Here is a 21,802-nt window from a genome sequence, read left to right as displayed (position 1 = left end):
CTTTAGTCACTCTGGGCCTCTGGCCATTTGCTCGCTGTCTCATTTGCATTATGAATGACATTAAGGGAACTAACAAGGTTATTGGGCATAGAAATGTTCGCATGTGACCCCACGTGGAAGCAGACCTACAGCAGTGCTAGTTGGCAGGGACACTGTGCCTCTTTATTCAGCTTCCTAGGAAGACAGTTTCTGGGAGTAGATGTAAAATCAACCACGAGAACACCACTGTCGGGATAACGCGGAGGTCTTGGGGCAAGCCCTTAGGAGGTGGGGGAGTTCAGAGGGCAGGCTGGACCTGTGTCCTCTGCTGAGCCTGGTGGTGAGCACTGAGTGCAGGACATGGGAGCTTCCTGCTTGGGGTTCCCCACCAGCCGCTCAGATCTGGGTGAAGCTGCTCCTTGGTGACTACGAATGAGGGTGTGGGTCCATCCCAGCCTCTGAGCGAGTCCATTTCTGCCTGCTGCTGGCTCAAAGGAGGGGTGGCACAGGGTGGGTTTTAGTTCTCACCCACTACATCATAGCTTCAGTAGGGACTGTGAAAACACTGGCAGAGTTTGAGAGGTTTCTCATCATCTTTCTACAACTTTTCTGAAACTCGAGACGAAGAGGGGTAAATCATGGACAGTCCATTGCTACCTGTATAACTAAGAGACAGTTTGGTAAAGCCCAAAGATCAAACACAGCAGTTGCTTCCCAACTTAGGGCCACATTGGCCAAGTGAAGCCTTGTTCACACCAATAATAGCACATGGGATTTGCAATCCCCAGGAAATACAGCGTGTGCTAGAGGAAAACAGACTTATGTACATGTAGTCTGTTTTAATTTATCCCTTTTCTGAAGAGATTAGTGGGATTGCTGAGGAACCTCTCAGTGTAGATCAGAGCGGATTTTGGGGATGCGAGGTGTGCTCCATAGATGTTTGACCATTCTTAAGTTTTACAGGTTTTTGTTATTTGCTCTGTGGATCAGGAGGACACCAGACAGTTCACTCAGGCACATAAACACTTGCAGCCTTTATAAAAACCTCTTGTTATTGTTATCAGAGTCCTTTAACCATTCCTGCTCTTCTTGTTGGACTTCCGTAAACTGGTGTATACTGGTTTGTATAAATCCCCATGAGGTAAATGTGAAAACAGTTTTGATCACAGAATCATTAAGGTTGGAAAAGACCTCTCAGATCATTGAGTCCAACCGCTAACCCAGCACCCCCATGTTCGCCACTAAATCATATCCCCAAGTGCCACATCCACACATTTTTGAAGACTTCCAGGGATTGTGACTCCACCACTTCCCTGGGGAGCCTGTTCCAATGCCTGACCATCCTGAAGGAATTTTTCCTAATATCCAAACTTCTCTTGGTGCAACCGGAGGCCATTTCCTCTTGTCCGGTCCCTTGTTCTGTGGGAGAAGAGCCCAACCCCCACTTGGCTTCAGCTTCCTTTCAGGTAGTTGTAGAGAGGAATAAGGTCTTCCCTGAGCCTCCTTTTTCTTCAGGCTAAACACCCTCAACTCCTTTGGCCACCCCTCATAAAACTTGTGCTCCCGAGCTTTCCCCAGATCTGTTGCCCTTCTTGGACTCGCTCCAGCCCTTCAGTGTCCTTGTAGTGAGGGGCCTAGAACTGGACACAGGATTTGAGGTGTGGCCTCACCAGTGCCCAGTACAGGGGGACAATCCCTGCCCTGGTCCTGCTGTCACACTATTGCTGATCCAAGCCAGGTGCCATTTGCCTCTTGCCCCCTTGGGCCCCCTTGGGTTCTTTTCCGGCTGTTTTCCCCGGCCTTCCGGGGCTTTTTTTGTTGGGCCTTTTCCGGCCCTTCGGCCCCAGCCTGGAGCTGCAGGGGGTTGTTGTGACCCAAGGGCAGGACCCACCACTGGGTCTTGTTGAACCTTATGCTGTTGGTCTGAGCCCCAGCCTGTCCAGATCCCTCTGCAGAGCCTTCCTGCCTTCCAGCAGATCAGCATTCCGACCTGACTTGGTGTGATCCACAAACTTACTGAGCACTCAATCCCCTCGTCCAAGTCATTGGTAAAGATATCAAAGAGAAATGGCTCCAACACTGAGCCCCAAGGGGCACCATGAGTGATTGGGGAAAGTGCAATCATGGAATTGCAATTCCCGTTACCTTCCTGAGATCAGCATCCTCAGGGCTGTGTCCCGCTCTCCCGTTGACTCTCTCATCAGTGGGGCCAATATAATTTCACTTCCAAAAATCAGCTTTCATGGGGACAGTGGGTTCTTACTATGATAATAGCGCATAATTATTACTTTTAGAATAATGGCAGTCTATATTCCTTGCTTCAGTCAGTGGGAATTTGTTTCTTTTGAAGTGTTTGTAGGAGTGTGATGTCTGCTGAGCTCCCCTGGTAGGAAGCCACGTGCAGTGGTGGGCTTGCAGGTGGCCACCTCCTGGCGACTTTGTGAGACAGATAAATTTATGTCAGGGTTTCAACTCCTCCTTTTCTCTCCATACTTCTAACTTCTCCATCCTGTTCCAGTCCATCTGAATGAATGCTATGACCCAAGTCCCATTCTTACTGGAATACTTCAATCCCAGGGACATATTCCAGCCCGGAGGAGAACATGCTGTCTCCACAGCTCTTGAAGTATCTGCCAGCTCTGAGTCTAGGAGGCCGAGAACAACTCTCCGTGTGTCTAAAACTTGAGTGGTTACTGAGGCATCAACAGGGTTACAGAATTTGTGCTGGATGCACAGAGAAGATCTGGGATCTGCAGTTGGGCAGTTTTCTGGAACAGTCTGTTTCTATAGACTGAATGGATTGCTGGTGGTTTATTTCATATTGAGTATTGCTTTGCTTTACTCTGCATTCGCCTCCAGTCTCCCCAGCTGAAAACCAGTAGAGGAAGGTTTGTTAATGAGTTATTGTTGAGCCAAAGAACTTGAAAATCAAGTTTAATTTTAGGAATATGTCAGTGATGTAGAAGATCTGAAAATGGTCTTTAGTAAGGCATGCTGATAAACCAGGTCCTATGGCAGCATCCTAAACCATAAAATTGTTATATAAAGACCACAGGATTTTATCTGATTTTCTCTTCTGATTTCACAGATGGGTGAGAGGAAGTTCTGAAATGTATTTTCAACTTGTTTATTAAGAAATAGTAGTAATGACAAATGGGATCTTTTTTTTTTCCTTTGATTACGTAGCTATGGGCTTTAAGTGTTCTCACTTCCTAATTGCTAAGGTAGTAAAGATGAACTGTTAATTAAAATCTCTTTCCCGGGCAGGTCTTTAAATGCTCGAATTAATTAAGTCTTTAAAAATTGACGTGATTAAAAATCTCATTTTGGTCCTTTGTGATACCTTATTCCAGTTAGTTTTCCAGTTATACAGAGAGGTCTAATGTGACCAAGACCCAAATTTCTGACATAAATTACAGAAAGCCTCCTTCTTCTCTTTCCTTTTCTTTAAAACTAAGGAAAGACTATTAAAAATTGTCCAGGTTTACTTTATGCATCAGTGAGAATAAAAGACTGAACTGCATTTCCATTTTAATTTGCAGGTCTGTTCCCCCTCCTTTGACTGCTTGTGATGAGCAGTGTGACTAATGAGCTCCACGGGACCAAAAAGAGTGGCACTTTTCCCTTTCTTCTCCTTCCCCGGGTTTTATTCCTGGGTGTGGTTTTTTTTATGTTGCTTGCCTCTGATGTTTTGCAGCTTTTCTTGGTCTGGGCTTGGACTAATTCCCAGATCTGTTCTTGCAGATTTTAACTTTGCCATGTACCCACCATCAATGATAGCAACTGGAAGTGTGGGAGCAGCCATCTGTGGCCTTCAGCTCGATGATGGGGACAGCCTCACGGACCTCCTGGCCAAGATCACAAACACAGATGTGGTGAGTGTCCCACATTCCTTTCCTCTTTTCACTTCTCGGGGCACAGTGGAGCACCAGACCATGAAACCTGTCCTGATCCTGAAAGCTCAGTGGAGCAAGGCAGAGTGATGCTTCCAAACTGACTTGCAGACATGGAGCCAGCTTTTGAATCTCTAAAGCTCCGTGGACTCCAGGGATCAATTTTTATTCACCCTTACTGGTTCAGCAGCTTGGTGGGGAGAGGCTGTTCTTCCTGCCCTGGCTGGTGGTCCAGCACTAAAGCCCCCTTGGGTACCCTGAGCGATGGGGCGAGCAGGCAGGCAGCATTCCCTGGGGGTATAAAGTAAACCAGGAGGTCTTGTGGTGGTGTTGGTCCTGTGTTTGCAGCCTTGAAAACTGCTCTTCTGGCCCTCGTTGAGGTATCATCTAAAAATAGTTGGCTTGAAGGAAGTGAATAAGTAGTCTAGTTTACCGAAAAAGGTGAGGATTTCAGTAAGTCTTTTTTTCTTACGATCAGATTTTCGATACGATCCTAATTTTCAAGTGCAGTTCTGTGGCTTCCCATGTCTTTTGATTGGAACTGGATTTGCACAGAAAAAGGGACATTTCTAATTCTGAATGCTTAGAGTGCAAATCATAGAATCATGGAATGGCCTGTGTTGGAAGGCACCTTAAATATCATCCAGTTCCGACTCCCTGCCATGGGCGGGGACACCTTCCACTATCCCAGGTTGCTCAGAGCCCCATCCAACCTGGCCCTGAACCCTTCCAGGGATGGGGCAGCCACAGCTTCTCTGGGCAACCTGTGCCAGGGCCTCTCAACCCTCACAGGTAAGAATTTCTTCCTAATATGCAATCTAAACCTACTCTCTGTCATTTTGAAGCCATTCCCCCTGGTCCTGTCACTCCAGGCCCTTGGAAAAAGTCTCTTTCCATCTTCCTTGTGGGCTCTCTTCAGGTCCTGGAAGGCCACAATTAGGTCCCCCCAAAGCTTCTCTTCTCCAGGCTGAACAATCCCAACTCTCTCACCTTTCCTCACAGCAGAGCTGCTCCATCCCTCTGATCATCTTGGTGTCCTCCTCTGGACTCACTCCAACAGGAAGGACACTGACGTTTTTGGAGCTAGTCCAGAAGAAGCCACCAAGATGATCAGAGGGATGGAGCACCTCTGCTGTGTGGAAAGGCTGCGAGAATTGGGTGTAAGGCCCTTTTGCAGCATCTTGCAGATTGGACAAACTTTTATCTCCTGTGTTGAATTTTTTTACCCAGCTTGTTTCAGTCTGAAAGCAAATACCTACTACAATAGCTCAGTAGTTCTTAAATGGTTAGAAGAAAACAAAATGGGCTTTTTTTCAATTGAAAATTTCTTTACACCTTTTAAATTTAGCAGATTTTTTTGTCAGAAATTTGCTTTTTGTCATCCTGGTGAAAATCTTTCCGACTGAGACTATGTTCCTTCAGAAAAAGACAAAAAGACACTCTTCCCAAATGACAAAGAACTCTGAATGTTTTACTGGTTTCATCTCCTTTCCAAATATCTGTTGGCACTGGGTAGAGACAAACTTTCTTCCCTTTGCTCCTGGGGTCAGCCCCCAGCAGCACAGACAATGGAGGAGAGTTTCAGTCCCCAAATCAGAGCACACTTGGGATAAAAGGAGCTTCTGGATAATTTAATTGCTAAGAAATAGAAGTCTCTGCAGAAGTTGGAGGTGCTGTCATTTTTTTTCAAGGTGTTTCCGTTGTTGTGACCTTAAATCCCTGCAGGCTTTGAAGTCTCAGTCCAACCGAAGGTGATCAAAATTTTTAACTTGGACAAAACAATGTATTTTTCATTAGCCAGCTATTTGGATTTGGGAGAAATATTTTGGTAGAAATTTCCTTCGTGACTTCTGCATTGGAAAAATGCAAAAGGGCCCAGGACTGGAAACTTTCATCCCACATGTTAACACTTGAGAGAGAAAGAAACAACTGAAAACATGGTTTCAGGGGCAGTCTTAGCAATAGGTAGTAATACCAGCCTCATGTGTAAAATGTATTGTTGGAAAAAAATGTACTGGCTAGATTGTGTAAGAGTTAGCCCAAGGCTGTGTTAATAAAGAGTAAAGACTATTGTAATATATTTTACACTAGGACTTAATTAAAGTTGAATGAACAGATTCAGTTCTCTCACTTCCTAATTTCTGATGCCTGAGAGCTGTTCTTGCAGTGACACAATTAATTCCTTGTCACTGTGTGAATGATTTTGTTTTCAATGGGGAGGTTAGGGAAGAGGGGGAAGTGAGAGTTCCTGGGCTTCAGGAGCATCACATGGTAGAAAAGCAGGGGAACTCACAGAAATTACAGTTCTACAGAGCAAAAACTTCTTGCCCCCCTGTGCCTCGTGGCACAGGAACCATCAGGAGGCTGGGGGAGGGTCCTTCCCAAGCCAGATGGTGCTGGGGCCTTCTGATCCTTTTTGGCTTTGGAGTGTGTGATTGCTTAGCATGGGAACAGATGATAGGACTTTCCTATTGGCTTTTCAAAAGATGTCACTGTCCGAGGTGAAGCATGAAATTTTTCATAGAATCATGATTCTATGATTCTATGAAAAATTTCAGCTTCAAAGCTCCAAGCATATGAAAAGAGAGAGTGATAATGAAACCCTGATGCAGCTTAACTGCAGTGAGCTCTTCTGAACTTTGACTGGTTTATAATGATAATTTAAGGGTGCAGTCTATTTGCTGGGAAACAGCAGCATAAACCAGGAGGTGAAATCAATGGAGTTACTCTAGATTGTAATTACACTAGAGTTTGATGTTTAGTGCTAAAATGAATGTTTTTGATGTATATTTCATCAAGAATTAGACCAAAAAATATGTTATTGATAAACAACATGTAATTTAGAGCCCAGCTGTTGGGTAAGCAAGCAACCAACACGTTGGTTGTTTGAGACACATTGGTGTTGGATACCTTGTAGGAATCCAAAGCAGCGCTCCAGACTTTAGACAGGATTGCACAAAGCATCCTGTCAGTGTCATTCTAAAGATAACAGTTATTTCTGATAAATCGGTGCCCTGGGCTGTTTGGCGAAGGGTAAATCACAGCCTGGAGAAACAGTGACAACAGGGCCATGCAAACCTTGGTTTCATTACTCCTTCCCCCTACCAAAATAAACACCAGGGAGCTGCTCTTGGAGGACCTGAGAAGCTCAGTAGCCTTAGGGGTAGTGAAAGTAGCTCTGCATGGTGTATTTGAGTTGCCTTTTGTGGTTGTTATTGTCCCAAAGAATCATTGAGAGCTACTCCCACATAACTTAGGGAGGTGATTTGCCCCCTCTACTCTGCCCCCATGAGACCCTACCCGGACACCTGTAGGTTGTCCTCAACATAAGGACATGGAACTGTTGGAGCAAGTCCAGAGGAGGCCATGAAGTTGATAAGGGGATTGGAGCACCTCCCCTATGAAGCCAGGCTGAGAAAGTTGGGGATGTTCAGCCTGGAGAAGAGAAGGTTGTGTGGAGGCCTCACAGCACCTTCCAGTATCTGAAGGGGCCTCAAGGGAAGCTGGAGAGGGACTTTACCTTAGGAATTGTAGTGACAGGACAAGGGGGAATGGTTTCAGACTGAAAGAGGGGAAATTTAGTTTAGCTGTATGGAAGAAATTCTTCCATGTGGGGATGGTGAGGGCCTGGCACAGATTACCCAGAGAAGCTGTGGCTGCCCCATCCCTGGAAGTGTCCAAGGCCAGGATGGATGGGGCTCTGAGTGACCTAGGATAGTGGAAGGTTTCCCTGCCCACGGCAGAGAGTTGGAACTGGGTGATCTTTAAGGTCCCTCCCAATCCAAACCATTCTGTGATTATGTGATTCTGACTTCACACAGCTCTGCAGGATGGGGATTGCACGCTCCATTCTGTTCTCCTGCCAGGGGGTGGGAACATTCCCTTTGTTGTTGCTTGCAGAGGAGAGGCTGGTGGGCAAAGAGTTAAGAGACCTACTCACAGGAAACCGTGGAGCTCCCTGTGCATCTCTTGGTGGGTCATTGCAATGGAAAAACAAACAACTCAGGAATTTCCACAGCATCCCAGACCAGCACTCCAGTGGGAGCAGTATCCTGTCCCTGGTGGAGCTCCATGCTTCGGAGGAGGATACCAGCATCCCTGCTGAGCACAAGTACGAGATGCGAGGAAGGATAGCTGAGTGGGCAGGGCACATTTTAAGGCCTTGCAGTCAGTATTCTGCTTTGCCACAGACCTGCGCTGGGTAAATCCATCCTTTCACTTCCTGGATGAGCAGCCATCTGTCAGTTCAGTGTGTCAGCTTGCTAGCCTTGGGTCTGGGAGCTGTCTCCCTGGGCATGCCTGGGAGTGTTCCTATAAATCATGTCCAGGGCAGGTGTGCCCTGGCCTGGTTTCTGCTTGCAGGGAATTTGGTCTGGGCCCCCAGATCTCCTCCCAGAGGAGAAATACAATAAGGTTTCTGAGGAGCTGGAGAAACCACTGCAGAGGTAGGTAGATGAAAATCTTCACCCTGGACCAGAATTTTGTAGGCTTAAGTCAGTGAGAACAAGGCACACAACTAAGTTTTAGACCTCCAAAGGCCCCTTCAGTCTCTTTTCTATGAGGCCAAGTAGAAATGTTGAAACTGTTATATCATATTAAAAATTTTTTCAGGGTTACATCACTGACAAAAGCCAACAAGGTTACATCCCAAATGAAGCTGATAGTATCTGTTTAATAAGCTTGTAGCACCATGGTCACCAGAAGGGCTAGTTGGGTCCACTGTGTGTGATGAAGGGGTTGTATGTGCACAAGAGGAGCATCTTCTCTGAGCCCGGCTCTCAAGGTCGCATCCAGATGGCACAAGGAGTTGTCCTTCCCCAGCTTCAGCACCTGGGAAGAGGTTTTCAGGCAGAGACAACGTGTAGGCCTGTAGGTGGGCACAATTCCTTTTTAAAAGTCTGTTTCCAGATGGAAACTGGTGTGTATTGAGTTGTTTGGAAAATCCAAAGCATATTTAAAGGCCTGAGGTAGAAAGAAAATAAGGAATCAGGATTTTCTTTAGGTCCTGTCGAACAAGCTGGCTGTGAGCCATTGAATATGTGGAGTGGGGCTGTTTTGAAGACTGGACCCACAATAAACAGCATTTAAAATGTCTCCACTTCTGTGTGCCACAGACATATGTCTGTGCTGGGATTTTTTTTGTCCCCAGTCCCTTCCTAAAGATCCCTGCAAATTTCTACCCAGAAACGAAATTCAGAACCCCCATGCTCAAGAATTCAGTTTCTGTTGAGCTGCAGTGTAAAATCATGGAAATCTATCTTGAATGGGTCGCAATTGAACATTGTCCCTACAGCACATACACCATTTATCCCTTCCTTTGTAGTGTTCAGGGCCTGTGGTTTTGGAACCAAGAAACAGGACTCGCTGTATCTTATCCTGCCTTATTTGTTGCAGACCGCATTTTGTATGCAAGGAAACAACAGGCAAAATAGCCTCTAAAAGAAAGGAAGAATGAGATAGTTTCCTAAGTTGTCTTTGCCTGAGTTGGCAGCTGCTCCATTTCATTCAGCTTTTTGTTCCCTAGTGAGTGCTGTGCGTGTGTAGCAACAATGGGGTGATGCAGTTACACCGCGGGCTCATGGCGGAGTTCCGTCAGATCCATTCATAAATACGGCACTCCGAGGAAGCCAGGCCCCCTGAGGAACCCTGAGGAACCGGCTCCACAGCCAGGGAAGCTCACAGGCCATGGATGGCCCTCGACCTCTGGCGGGGAATCCTCACTCAGCTCTGTGTGACACAGCCAGGTTGTCACAGCTTTTTTAAAACCCCCTTTCTCAATAAACCCTCAGGGCGTTTGTTACAGCAGGGTAAAATTCCCAGCTTTTCACAGCTGCAAAGTATTACCTGTTTGACAGAGCTTGAAATCCCAAGTCACACTGAGCAGGGAGTACCATTCCAGGTACTCTGCCCCTGGATCACCCTGCTGGTGTTTTGGCTTTACTCTCACTTTTTCCCTGTCCTAAAAACATTGTTCTCTCCTACTGCAATGAGAAATAACCCAGAGGAGCAACAGGAAACCAACAAACTGACTGTTGAAGCAAACAGTGAAACCGAATCTAGAAAGAACACTGGTGAAAGTGCTGGAAAGGCCTAAAGATTGCAGAGAAAAATGTCCCATCTTTCATATGCTTAATGCTAGTCACCTTATTTATTGCATCATTGCAGTAATGTAGCAATAGTAAGTGGAGAAATTCTGGCATAGATGAGATTTTTTTGGGGGTTGTTTTGTTCTTAAGATGAGATGTCCTTGTTAGTCCCCATGAAATGCCCTTTGAAACAGAACATTGCTTTTCTGTACTTGCAGGTGGAAAAAGAGACATAGACACTTATCTGTGATTGATGCTCTTTGTTACAGTAGCGAAACCACACATTTAGGAGGGAAAATAATTTTGTTTTTAAACTGCATCTGTGAGCTGTGAGATCACTGTGATACAGTAAATATAGTAAATGGATATGATATTCCTACAGCAGCTTTCCAGGCTCTCGCTCTGGAGAATGCTGGCGAGCTCAAGGACCAGCACTCGGCATATGAAGGCCCCACTTTGGGAAGGAATCCCTGTTTATGTCAACAATGAAGCATGTGCTCTGGAGAGGTTTGAACTGGGGCTTAAATGGGAACCAGTGGAGAAATCCAGCCCTCCTTTTGTAGTCAGGAGTACAGATGAAGCGTTCCATGTTGGAATTTATGTAAACCCCAACTCTTTAATGCATGTATGATTGCTGCTTTCTTAGATTATCCAAGCAATGCATACATGACCTGTGAACCATATTGTCACTTCAGATATATCCAGCATCCTTCCCATTTATCATACCAGGTAAAAAAAAGTCTTTTCCTGATTTCCCTTTTGCAATTAGTTTTAAGCAAGAGGAAGAGATCGGGGTGTTAATTTGTGAATTAATTAATGTATATGTGGAAGACCAACCACCCTTTAACACAAAAATGCCGGAAGGTGTTTTAAGCATTCCCAGCTTTGGGGCTTGGAGCACTCAGCCAAGCACCTAGGGTTTGGATCTAGGCTCCTAAATCCAGCCGGGAAATGCAGGGGCATCAAAAAGTGTCCAGTAGAGGACAGTATTTTGCACTGTTTGCATACATATATTTTGTATGTATATATTGCTTGTATGTATATATGTTATATATAACAACGGCCCTACTGTTACTCTTCAGCAACTGATTGTAAAGGAGAGTAGGGTTGCATTTGGCTTTTGGAAGGCCTTGAGAAATGATCCACTCAGGCAGCAAGTGGGATTGTCGTCAGCCTGGTTTTTAACTGGCTCAGGCTTTGGCCTTATTTATTCTGTGGTTCCTGATGCACAACCCCTCACCACATAGGTAAGATCTTGTCAAGGGCTAAACAATATTTAAATTTAGCAGAATATTTTAACCATGTTAAGCAGTACTTTTGCAGTCTTTGTTTTCTTCCTTAAATGCTACCATAATGTATTTTCTCTGGATTCCCAAATGAGTGCCATCTTGGGTGGGCAAAGGCTGCATTGCTGCAAGGTTCAGACCAGTTTCCATGTACCCAGATGTTTCCCTAAATCTAGTTTCTAATAAGCAGACAAAGATTAAGGTGCTTTCTGGGGTAAGCTTTTTTATTTCTTCTCTCAGGCAAGACCCAAACTGAGGTGCTAAAGGGGAATCTAAAAATTGCAATACAAAAAGCACTGTGTCCTGAGGCACTGTGGAACAGACCAGAGCTGAGTTCATTCCTTCTATAAGGCATGTCTTCCTGCTGGCCAGAGTCAGGGAGCACCTAATGGGATCCTGGGGTGCATTGGAAAGAGCATTCCTAGCAGGTCGAGAGGGGTGATCCTGCCCCTCTCCCTCTACTCAGCCCTGTGAGGCACATCTGGAGTGCTGTGTCCAGTCCTGGGCTCCTCAGGACAGAAGGGACATGGAGATCCTGGAGCGGGTCCAGCAGAGGCTGCAGAGATGATTCAGGGACTGGAGCATTTCCCTGAGGAGGAAAGGCTGAGGGAGCTGGGGCTGTTCAGCCTCCAGAGGAGACACTGAGAGGGGACCTCATCCATGTGTGTCAGTGTGTGCAGGGAGGGGGCAGAGGATGGACCAGGCTCTGCTTGGGGGTGCCCAGCAATGGCACAAGAGGCCACGGGCAGGAACTGATGCCCAGGAAGTTCCAGCTGGACATGAGGAAGAACTTCTTTGCTGTGCAGTGACCGAGCACTGAACAGTTTGCCCAGGGAGGGTGTGGAGTCTCCCTCACTGGGGATATTCCAGAGCTGTCTGGACACAATCCTGTGCCGTGTGCTCTGGGATGACCCTGCTGGAGCAGGGAGGTGGGAGTAGGTGTAGTAAATACACAACTGCAGTCCCTGTATGCTCATGGAAGCTCTGGACAGATTCAGAAGGAAGAAGGAGGTAGAAGAGGTGTGACTGAAATGGTTTACCTTCTTGTAACCATCTTGTGGATAGCCCTCCACTCTTGGCATTTGAGAGGAGTGATCTTCTTTGTGGAGAAGGACCCTGCTGCTCAGGTGGGGTGGGATCTGATGCAGGGAGCACCAACATCCAAAGGGGACCATTTGGGTGGGGGGCCAAGGAAGACTTGAAACCAGCTGGATAAAGTCTATGGCAGAAACCCAAGCCAAGTTCCTAAACCAACTGTAAAATGCCTCTTCAATATCCTCCCCTTTATTTTTCCTTTTTTTTTTTTCATTTTAATTTATCAGTCCAGCCATGATTTTGCAAGATGGAGAGGATGTGGGTCACAGGCTGCTCCTGAAGCTTGGAGCCATCGTGACTGAAAATCCCAGTAATTGCCAGTGCAAAGCAAGAGCCTGTTAGTTAACTCAGAGTGGCTTTCCCTCATAGCTTGCCAGTGAACTGTAAATTCCAGTTTAAAACTGAAAGCTAGGGGCCAGTAAAGGACTTACAGAGGTGTAGAAAAGTTCAGGAAAACTAATTTCGTAGAATATGCTGCAGGATCTTTCCTAGTGGTTGTGCTTTCTTTCATGATTGTCATGAATGGAGATTGAAATCTTCAATTCTTATTGACTTGAATAAGTAGATCATGCCATAGAGCTGCTGATTCCTCCTTCCAGTTGTTTTCACTGCCAGCATTTCCATCACAGCCATGAAGCTATCTCTCATCAGACACAGAAAAGCTTTTCTTTTCCTTCAAATACATTTCAAGTGTGCTAGTAAAATCACCTAGGGATGAAAGAGTTTCAGAAAATAAAAAAAAAAAAAAAACAAACACCCCAAAAGTTAATTGCGTTTTTAGTTCTGTACATGCTGAAGTAAAAATAAAACTATGGAATGGAAAGTACCAGAACTATTTTAATCATTAAAACTACTAGACCATATAGAAGAATGGGGAAGTTAATCCATGTGACACACACTTAAAGTTTTTTATAAAAAACAACAAAGGCAACCCTGCAGTATTCTGAAGGAATGGCCCAGTCCCTTTATTGGAAAATCTGGGGCCACTGCTGCAGTGCATTACAGTGTTCTTTCAAGGAAGATTTGCTGAAAACAATGCAATTCATGTTTTATTTCTTTGATACATTTGTAAAGCTTTAATTTTCTCTTGTCAGGGCAATCTAGAGCAAAATGAAAGCCCACTAGTAAAATATGTACACATACAGCAGATCCCCATGAAACTAGGAAGGGTTAAAAAAACCTGTGTCATGGGAATGCCAGGTTGTTTGTCCTGATGGTTTTTTTGTATTTTGTATGTCACTGAACTTTGAATTGACAGAAAGTTCCAGTGGTGCCCCCATTCATAAAATAAAGCCACTTGCCTTATCACACTATGACAACTGGGCTGGTAATATACTGTAAATTAGGGTTTTTTTTTCCTTTCACCTGTGAGATTAACATCCAAGGAGCTTTAGTATGCAAATGGAAACACTTTTTTGGGAAGCTATTTCATGCTGAATGCAGTGTGCTGGTCATTTTACCATAAGTTTCTTTGTTTTAAAGAGTTCAGTGGTACATTATTTTAAGTTCAAAACAAAAGTATAGACCAGAGAAATAATACACAGTGGCCTGTGGATTCCCATATGAAATAAAATCCATGTGGCAATTCCAGTCGAGGCCCCTTAATTGATTTTATGTACAAAATGAAGACATAAGAAATGACCTGATTTCTCCATAGGGCTACCTAGAGATTTTAGCATCTTCATACATTAAATGAATCATCATGTTGCCCATCAGAAGTTTGTTTAGTGATGGTGTAAATGGTCATATCTAAGGGTGTTTAGGAACTGACAAAGCGGACTCCAAATGCTCAAGCTTTATGTTCCTCCTGTCACCACCCTTCCTTCCCCAGGCCTGGCTGCAAGGAAATTGCCTCATTAAGCTTTTCAGTCTGAAGCTGCTTTAAAAAAACCTGGCTTGTTTTCAGGAGGACAAAATATTTTGAAATTGTGCACCACTGTGCTTTAAAAGAAAGGATTCTTATAACAAAAAAAAAAAAAAAGTGCATTAGGAGTGTAGTCTGTTATAAGAGTCTCCAAACGGGTGCCCCCACACTGAAAAATGTCTTGACCCATGAAGTAACTTTTTGCCATTGCCCTCTTACAGGTTACTATGGACTTAAAACCTGCCCATGCTAATAACAGAGGATTTTTTTTTTAGCTGAGTTTCTGGTAGCTTTTGCCAGTTTCAGGACAAGGAGGGGACAGGAGCCAAGAAAAATGGGTGTTCACAAGCTAATTGCACCCATCACAAGCATCAGTGTAAACAGCAGAAGAGATCCTCCTCCCTTGGCACGTTTCCCCAGACAAATCCCACCTCCATACATGAATATGTCGAACATCTCCAAAATAACCTGATATTGCATTGGGAAAGTGGGGGGTGTTGGTCAGAGCCCATCTCCCCAGCGATGCTGTGGCATCCCACAGAGGATTCCCAAGCACCTGTGGAACCCTGTGGAGCTCAGTGCCCGGCTCTGCTCTTCAGCTCCTCTGCCTGAAAGTGGGAATGGTGATGCTGAGTCTCACTGCCCCTGCCAGGGCTGTGCTGTAAAAATCCTCCTTCCAAAACCTGTGTTTCTCTGCTCTCTGAAGTTTTTGGGAGAGTCCCAGCTCTCAGGCAGACTGAGACTGCAGGAAGATTTTGCAGTGTTAGAACCTTTTCCAGTGTTGTAGAAGGACTGCTTTTAGAAAATGCCATTTATCACAGCACCACGTGGCAACCTACACAGTGTCATATTGATACTCCCAGCCCACCGCATGTAATTGTGTTTATACAGTCACAGCTTGGGTTTTATTTTTCAATTTCTGCTATAATTGTTTGTCAATGTTTTCTCACGCCTTTTTTTTTTTTTTTTTACACCATATTATTTGGTCTTCCAGCGTGTTATCAAGAATATGGAACATCCCGTAAATATTTTAATAGTCATCTTCTTAATGCTGTGTCAAGTTTAAGGGTGGTGAATCCTTCTCAATTATTTCTGTATTTATGCCTCATGTTTATTGTCGGACTCCTGATGCACAAGGTTCCCACATTTGTGTATCTTGCTGTTTCTCTGAGTGTTATGTAGTATAGTTTGAAATACAGTGGCCTTTGAGGCTTGGCTGTGTGTTTTTGACTTACATATTTTTCTAGTATCTAGTCTTTGCTTTATTGTCTTCTATGAATTATTGCCAATAACTATTCCTAGGGCTGTTAAAATAGTCCTGCTCTCAGAGTGAAGAGCACACCCTACATTTCCTCCTCCTTTGCTGCTGAAATCACTTTTCTTCTCTAGAATGTGCTCAGAGAACAAATTCTATCAGCAACAGTGCGGCCAGCAGGACCAGGGCAGGGATTGCCCTTCTGTACTGGGCACTGGAGGAGCCAGTACCAGTGTGTCCAGAGAAGGGCAACAGAGCTGAGGAAGGGTTTGGAGAGTAAGTCTTATGAGGAGCATCTGAGGGAGCTGGGAGTGTTTAACCTGCAGAAAAGGACGCTCAGGGGAGACCTTCTCACTCTCTACAACTCCATGAAAGGAAGTTGTAGCCAGGTGGGGGTCAGGCTCTGCTCCCTCTCAAATAACTTAACCCTGCATAGGAAAATGAAAAAAAAATCATATACCCTTCATTTCCTTGCTTTTTTTCCTGCTCAAGAAGAACCACACAAATCATAGAATCATAGAATGGCCTGGGTTGGAAGGGATCTTGAAGGTCACCCAGTTCCAACCCCCTGCCATAGGCAGGGACACCTTCCACTATCCCTGGTTGCTCAGAGCCCATCCCAGTCTGGCCTTGAACACTTCCAGCGATGGACATCTGCAGCTTCTCCGGGCAACCTGTTGAGCAAGGACCAGTAAAATATTAAGATTTAGAGTCTAATAAATATGGCATTAGCACTGTTTAACCCAAGCAGTTTGTACACAGAGATTGCCCGTGAGAATTCAAGGTCATTTTGCGTCAGAGCAGACGCTCCTTGGGGAACACCAGATTGATGCTCTTCTGACTAGTGCCCAGTAAGGAAAAAAACCCTGTAAAGTAAAAAACCCTACCTTGTCTCCACTAACACATCAATTTGCTTTCTGTCTAGGACTGCCTTAAAGCTTGTCAGGAACAGATCGAAGCGGTGCTAGTAAACAGCCTTCGGCAAGTCCGGCAGCAGCAGCAGCAAAGCAATCCTTCCAAGACGGTGGATGAACTGGACCAGGCCAGCACTCCCACAGATGTGAGGGATATCAACCTGTGAGGACATCACCACACAAAGTCACGCTTGCTCCTCCCAGCCCAGTTTATTTTTGTTATTATTTTTAGAGTGAATTTTTTTTTTTTTAAATCTGCTCCCACATAGAGCATATTTAAACCTCTTTTAGGCAAAAAAAAAACAGAAACAAAGAAACAACAACAAAAAAAAAAGACAAAACAAAAACTGAATAATGAAAAAAAAGCATTTGGTGCCTGTGATGTTCTACAGAAGGGAATCCCACAATATATTTGGTAATTGCTATTTGATTATGTATCAGTGATATTAAATGCTTATAAAAGCATACAAAGTAGCTAGATCAATGTAAGCCTGCATTTGTGGGGAGAAAGTAGAGTATACTTGTCTGTGTATTATGACCTAGTGCATACACCCCTTTTTTAGATTTAAGAAAGGAATCGTGTGTGCGATTTTATGGCTTGACTAGATTGCAAAGCAATAGAATAAGGGGTTTAGGGCAAAGTGGGAAAAGATCCCCAAAGCAATTGAACCATTTTGAATGCAGAAGAGATTTGCTGATCTGTCACCTCTGTTATTAGTCAGAAGTGTTTGTTGGATCTCTGTATGTTAGTTTTGTTTACTCTTGCTGTCTGTGGTAGCTGCTACCTAAGAAAGAAGATGCTTTATTTTACCAGCCAGAAGAGCAGGTGTTTTTTGGTTTTTATTTTTAGTTGATTTATTTTTCTTTTTTCTTTTTTTCTCGACTTCCCCTCTCCCTTCTTGACTTTTTTCTACTTCTCCTTCAGAAATGGTTCATTCTAAACACAGCAGCGTCTTTGGCATAAGGGCAATTCTGTTTACCCAGCTGTGGGCCAAGCCAAAGTTATCGAGTGTCGATGTTCAGTCGGGGAAATGCATGAATTAATCCCAAGTGGTTGGCTCTAATTAGACCACCTCCAGCCTTTGGATTGCAAGATGTGGTGGATCATCTATGAAAAGCATTATATTCCTTTCCAGTGCTAATGCTTCACATCAATGTTAACTTCTGGCAGCTTCTTAGCTTGGCCATCAAGACATTTAAATGATGCTCTGTCCATCTTCCTTTTTGACATAAACCTCACTGTGTTAAAGAAGATGAGATTTGGTTTGATCCCTCGTCTACCTTCCCATCTTCCCCCACCACCCCCGCACACTTTTTCAGCATTTCATTAACTTTATTGATCCACAGTGAGCATTTTTTGTAAACCATTTCATTCGAAAAGCACTTTGAAAATTGTTCCTAAGGGATTAAATGAGATGGTTTATGACAATTTTGCCGAGGAGGAAAAAAAAAAAAACAGAAAAAAAAAAGAAAAAAAAGGAAAAAAAAAGAGAAAGAAGACACAAAAACAAGGCCTATAGCTTTTTATAGTCAATATTTTCCAGTATTTGGTGTACTTGGTTAGTTGAGGTGTTGCTGGAAATACCAATACCCACTTCAGATGACATTCCTGTCATGACATTCCGGAAAAATGCCTGACCATCTGTATTGTTCAGTGTCACAGAAGGATCTTAATAACCACCTTCATGCTCATCTGTGGACAAGGCAAGAACATTCCTGGTGCAACAGACATGATGGGAAACATCGAGGTGTGTGACTTGGAGTTTTATTACAAAGGTGTATTCAGTGTACTTGAATTTATTTTCCTGCTCCACCTGTAACAAAGAGGCATTTAGATGGCAAAAGGAGTTGGAGCAACTTGTTTTTTTTTTTTTTTTGCACAAATGTATTAACAGTTTGCAGATATCCAATATGAAGCTGTTGGTTTGAAATGTTAATGTTTGCATTTTTAAGAAAAAAATCCAGAAAGAACATGCTACTTCGAAGAAAATTATATGTATGGACTTAGCCATATTTGGCTAGATGAGGGTAGAAAAATGGAGTAAGATTCTAAGGTTTTGTTGGGATTTTTTTGGTTTTGGGGGGTTTTTTGGTTTTGTTTTTTTTTTTTTGCGCTGCTAAGAAGCTATGATTTGTTTCATTCTTATTCACATTAACAGTACTTAGCTGTATTGTTTCACTGAGTGTGCTGCTATTTTATAAACATTTTTATAATATATTATTTTACTGCTTAAATTTCAAATCCTGAAGTAGATGGTTAAGTGGAGATATGATGAGTTCTTTTGATTTACTGGAAATGCCCTGTACAGTCGTTTTTTTTTTTCCTAATAGCGTGTTCATGATTATTTTTTTTTATTTTATTTTTTCCTTCTTTCTTTTTTTTTTTTCTTTTCCCTTTCCTTCCTTATCACATCCTGCAAAGATGGTATACTTACCTCAGGTTTGCTGGACAAAACAAATGGTTCCCATTTTCACAATACCTCACACAGTGACAGTTCGGTTTCGCCCCGGGGCCCGCGCTCTGTCCGCACTGGAGAGGGGTTGCAAGCAGCCAAGGCGGGGCACTGGCTCCTTTTTTATCTTTGGTATTCTTGTCATAGTGGAAAAAATGCATTGACTCTCCACTGGCTGGTCCATCTTTCCCAAAGTCGCTGGTGGGCACAGCCTTGTCCTCACCTCCCGCCTTGATGTTCCGCGCTGGGAGCGCCTGGAGTTCAGCGACAGTGTCTCTCCTGGAGGAAAAAAATAGTTAATGTTGTTGAAGCCAGACTCCACGCAGCTTGTATGTGACAGATCACACCATTCCCAGACAGCAAATGTGGTTGCATGTGCCAGAGGGTCCCAGATGGTGGGATGGCCTCTCTGTCATGGCATGAGCGCTGGCACCATGTTCATCATGTTTGTGTGGTTTGCTCCCCTCTGTGCTGGAGGTCAAGTGTTGGCAGCACTAGTATTTAGGGTGCCTGCCCCTGCTCTTCGTCTCCTGCATGCCCTGGTCCCGTGGGATCACAGGGGTGATCCCTGCAGGATCACACCCCAAGAAAGGGGCTGAGGGCCACCGCCGAGGTCAGATCCGGTTGTGCTGGAAGGACCAGCACCGTTCAGCATTCCCAGTCCCTGACAGGGACCTGGAAGGCCTGTGCTGGCCCCAGTCCCTCACAGGGACCACCTGGTTACTGTATGTTTAAAGTCTGGAAAACCTAGAACTTGAGTAGCTTCAGAGTTTTCAGAGTAGCTTCCAAAATAAAATTACTGTCTAGTGCTCTCTTCTAACAGATGTTAAAGGGAGTGCCCTGTTATTGCAAATGAGGTGTGAGCATCCCCTTCCCCCTGAATTGCAGAAATCCTAAACCTTCCAATGGATTGATTAAAAAAAAATAAGGTGGTGCTGATTATGCCTTCCCAGGTGCCAAAGGATTGGCAGAATTGCTAAAAGCATTTCTCTCTCAGCTTCCTATTGATGGTACTTTGTGATGATTTTCCCCTCCCTCCCGTTCCTGTAGTGTAGGAGCACCTCATAGTGTATTTATTTGTATTTCCAACATGCTTGTGAAAGAGAAAAATGATTAATCCCATGTCAGTGTCGATGATTTGTGCTTGAGTCATCGATGGCTCTTCATTACTCAGCAAGCCACCTGGCCACTGGATTTTTTCCACTATGTTTATTACCATGTTCTCATGTACCTCAGAAATCAGTCTCGGTTGCACAGTTTCTGTTCTCAAACTTCTTTGGGTTTTTTTTTTTTTGGTTTTGTTTTTTTTTGGTTTTTTTTTTTGGCTTTATTGAGTGTGATGCCATATCAAGTCAATGTTATTCTCTCACAAATGTGCTCTTTAAGAGGTGTGGATGTTTATGTGGTCAGGGGATGCTAGAAAGTGTGGTAGTAGACATCAGGGTAAACAAAAAGTATTTAGAAAGTACACAAGGTTGTTTTCAATGGATAAGACTGATACGGTGTAGTCTTGATTACCTTTTAAAAGGTCTTTGTTCAGTGTTGTCATTTTTATTAATAACCTGTTGTTTTGACTAGTTTAAAGATGGTTCTAAGACAAGTGTTTTGGCGGGATTAGGTATGCTGTATGGACAATAAACTCACCTTGACCTACATTTGCCTGCCTTGCTTTTATTCCTTCCCTGAATTTGGCTGCATTCCTCACTTTATGATGGTGTTTTCCTGGGTGTGATTGTGATGGTGCAAAGAGTGTGGTTATAAAGCCTCTGATCTGGATTGGTGGTGTCAGCAGGCATACAGAATGTGCACTGTTGAGTGTCACAATAACAGAACAAGCTTTCCTGCCTACTGGATAGGCAAATCCTGGCATGTTTCTTCTGTGAAACAATCCGGTGAGATGTAAGGAGAACAAAGCCCTAAAAGGTAAGTTACAGGATCAAAACATTTTGTCGGAATTAACCGGAGCTGGTGAAAAGTCGTTGTAAGGACATGGGAGTGCCTGTTTTTGCAACCTACTGAAATATGATTTAAATCCCCACTCAGTTATTTGTTGCATTGGAATGCTACTGCGAAAATTAGGTGGTTTTTGTTTCTGTAATATTCAGGCAAACAGAGTAAAAGGAGTGGGATTTATGGTGAAGGCAGAGCCTCCATGTGCTAAGCCTGTGGCCAGAGGTGGGATGCTCAACCTCTCCGTCTTCCACATCTGCTTGTGGATGTTTGCTGTGAAGTGACCAGCCTGTGTGATGTGCTTGGCCTGACCTCAGCATCCCTCCTCCACTGCCATCCAGTAGGAGTTCTCTCCTGAGTTTGAGAGAGCAAAGAAGCACTGAAGAATGAAGAAGAGGCATTTGGGCAGACATGCTGGGGAAACACCATCATCAAGTGAATAATACTGCCAATACTAGATAAATGAAAGAAAAAAAACAAACTCCAAGATATAATGAACAGGGAGAAGAAAAAAAAAAAGGAAAAAAAAATCTTGCTGAAATAAACATATGAGCAAAAATAAACAGATATGAACAAATAGAAAAAATGATGGAAATATTAATTTAATATGAATATGAATTAAATATGAAATATGAATTAAATTAATAGGAATGAATAAGAAAATAATAGGAAACATGAATTAAATCAGGAGGCTGTGAATCAGGACATACAGATCTTTTTAAAAATAATCACATGACTTTGGGACCTGTGGCTTTAGGTAAAGTCTCTGAAGACTTCCCTGCAAAGTGGCCTGTGAGCCTCATATTTCCCAGGTTGTGTGCACCAAAGGTAGAGATTCTAAAACATAACGAGTCCTCTGTTCCTCTGGCCACCATTTGACAATATGACCAACAATTTCTGGCATTTTGTAGGCACAACTTGGATCCTTTGAAGAACTGGAACTTGTGAGGGTTCTTACACTTTCCTTTCGTGGTCTAAGGCTCAAAGGGGTGTTCTCCAGCCTAATTTTGGGGTTTAGGGGATTAAT

The 21,802-nt window shown here is 43.8% G+C and overlaps 1 protein-coding gene across 1 annotated transcript in view; it reads left to right on the top strand.

Moving 5' to 3' along the window:
- Positions 1 to 20,480, top strand: part of CCND2 (cyclin D2) — a 32,521-nt gene extending 12,041 nt beyond the window's left edge. The window contains exons 4-5 of the mRNA XM_017823984.1: positions 3,724 to 3,854; positions 16,384 to 20,480. Coding sequence (XP_017679473.1) covers positions 3,724 to 3,854; positions 16,384 to 16,539 — 287 coding nt within the window. The 3' untranslated portion in view covers positions 16,540 to 20,480. The remainder of the gene's footprint in view (positions 1 to 3,723; positions 3,855 to 16,383) is intronic.
- The last annotated feature ends 1,322 nt before the right edge of the window (positions 20,481 to 21,802 follow it).

The sequence above is a fragment of the Lepidothrix coronata genome, unplaced genomic scaffold (genome assembly GCF_001604755.1).
Source record: "Lepidothrix coronata isolate B3197 unplaced genomic scaffold, Lepidothrix_coronata-1.0 Scaffold107, whole genome shotgun sequence".
In the NCBI taxonomy this organism is placed as follows: domain Eukaryota; kingdom Metazoa; phylum Chordata; class Aves; order Passeriformes; family Pipridae; genus Lepidothrix; species Lepidothrix coronata.
Note: the sequence above shows the minus strand (reverse complement) of the source record. Positions and strands in the feature narration are given on the sequence as shown.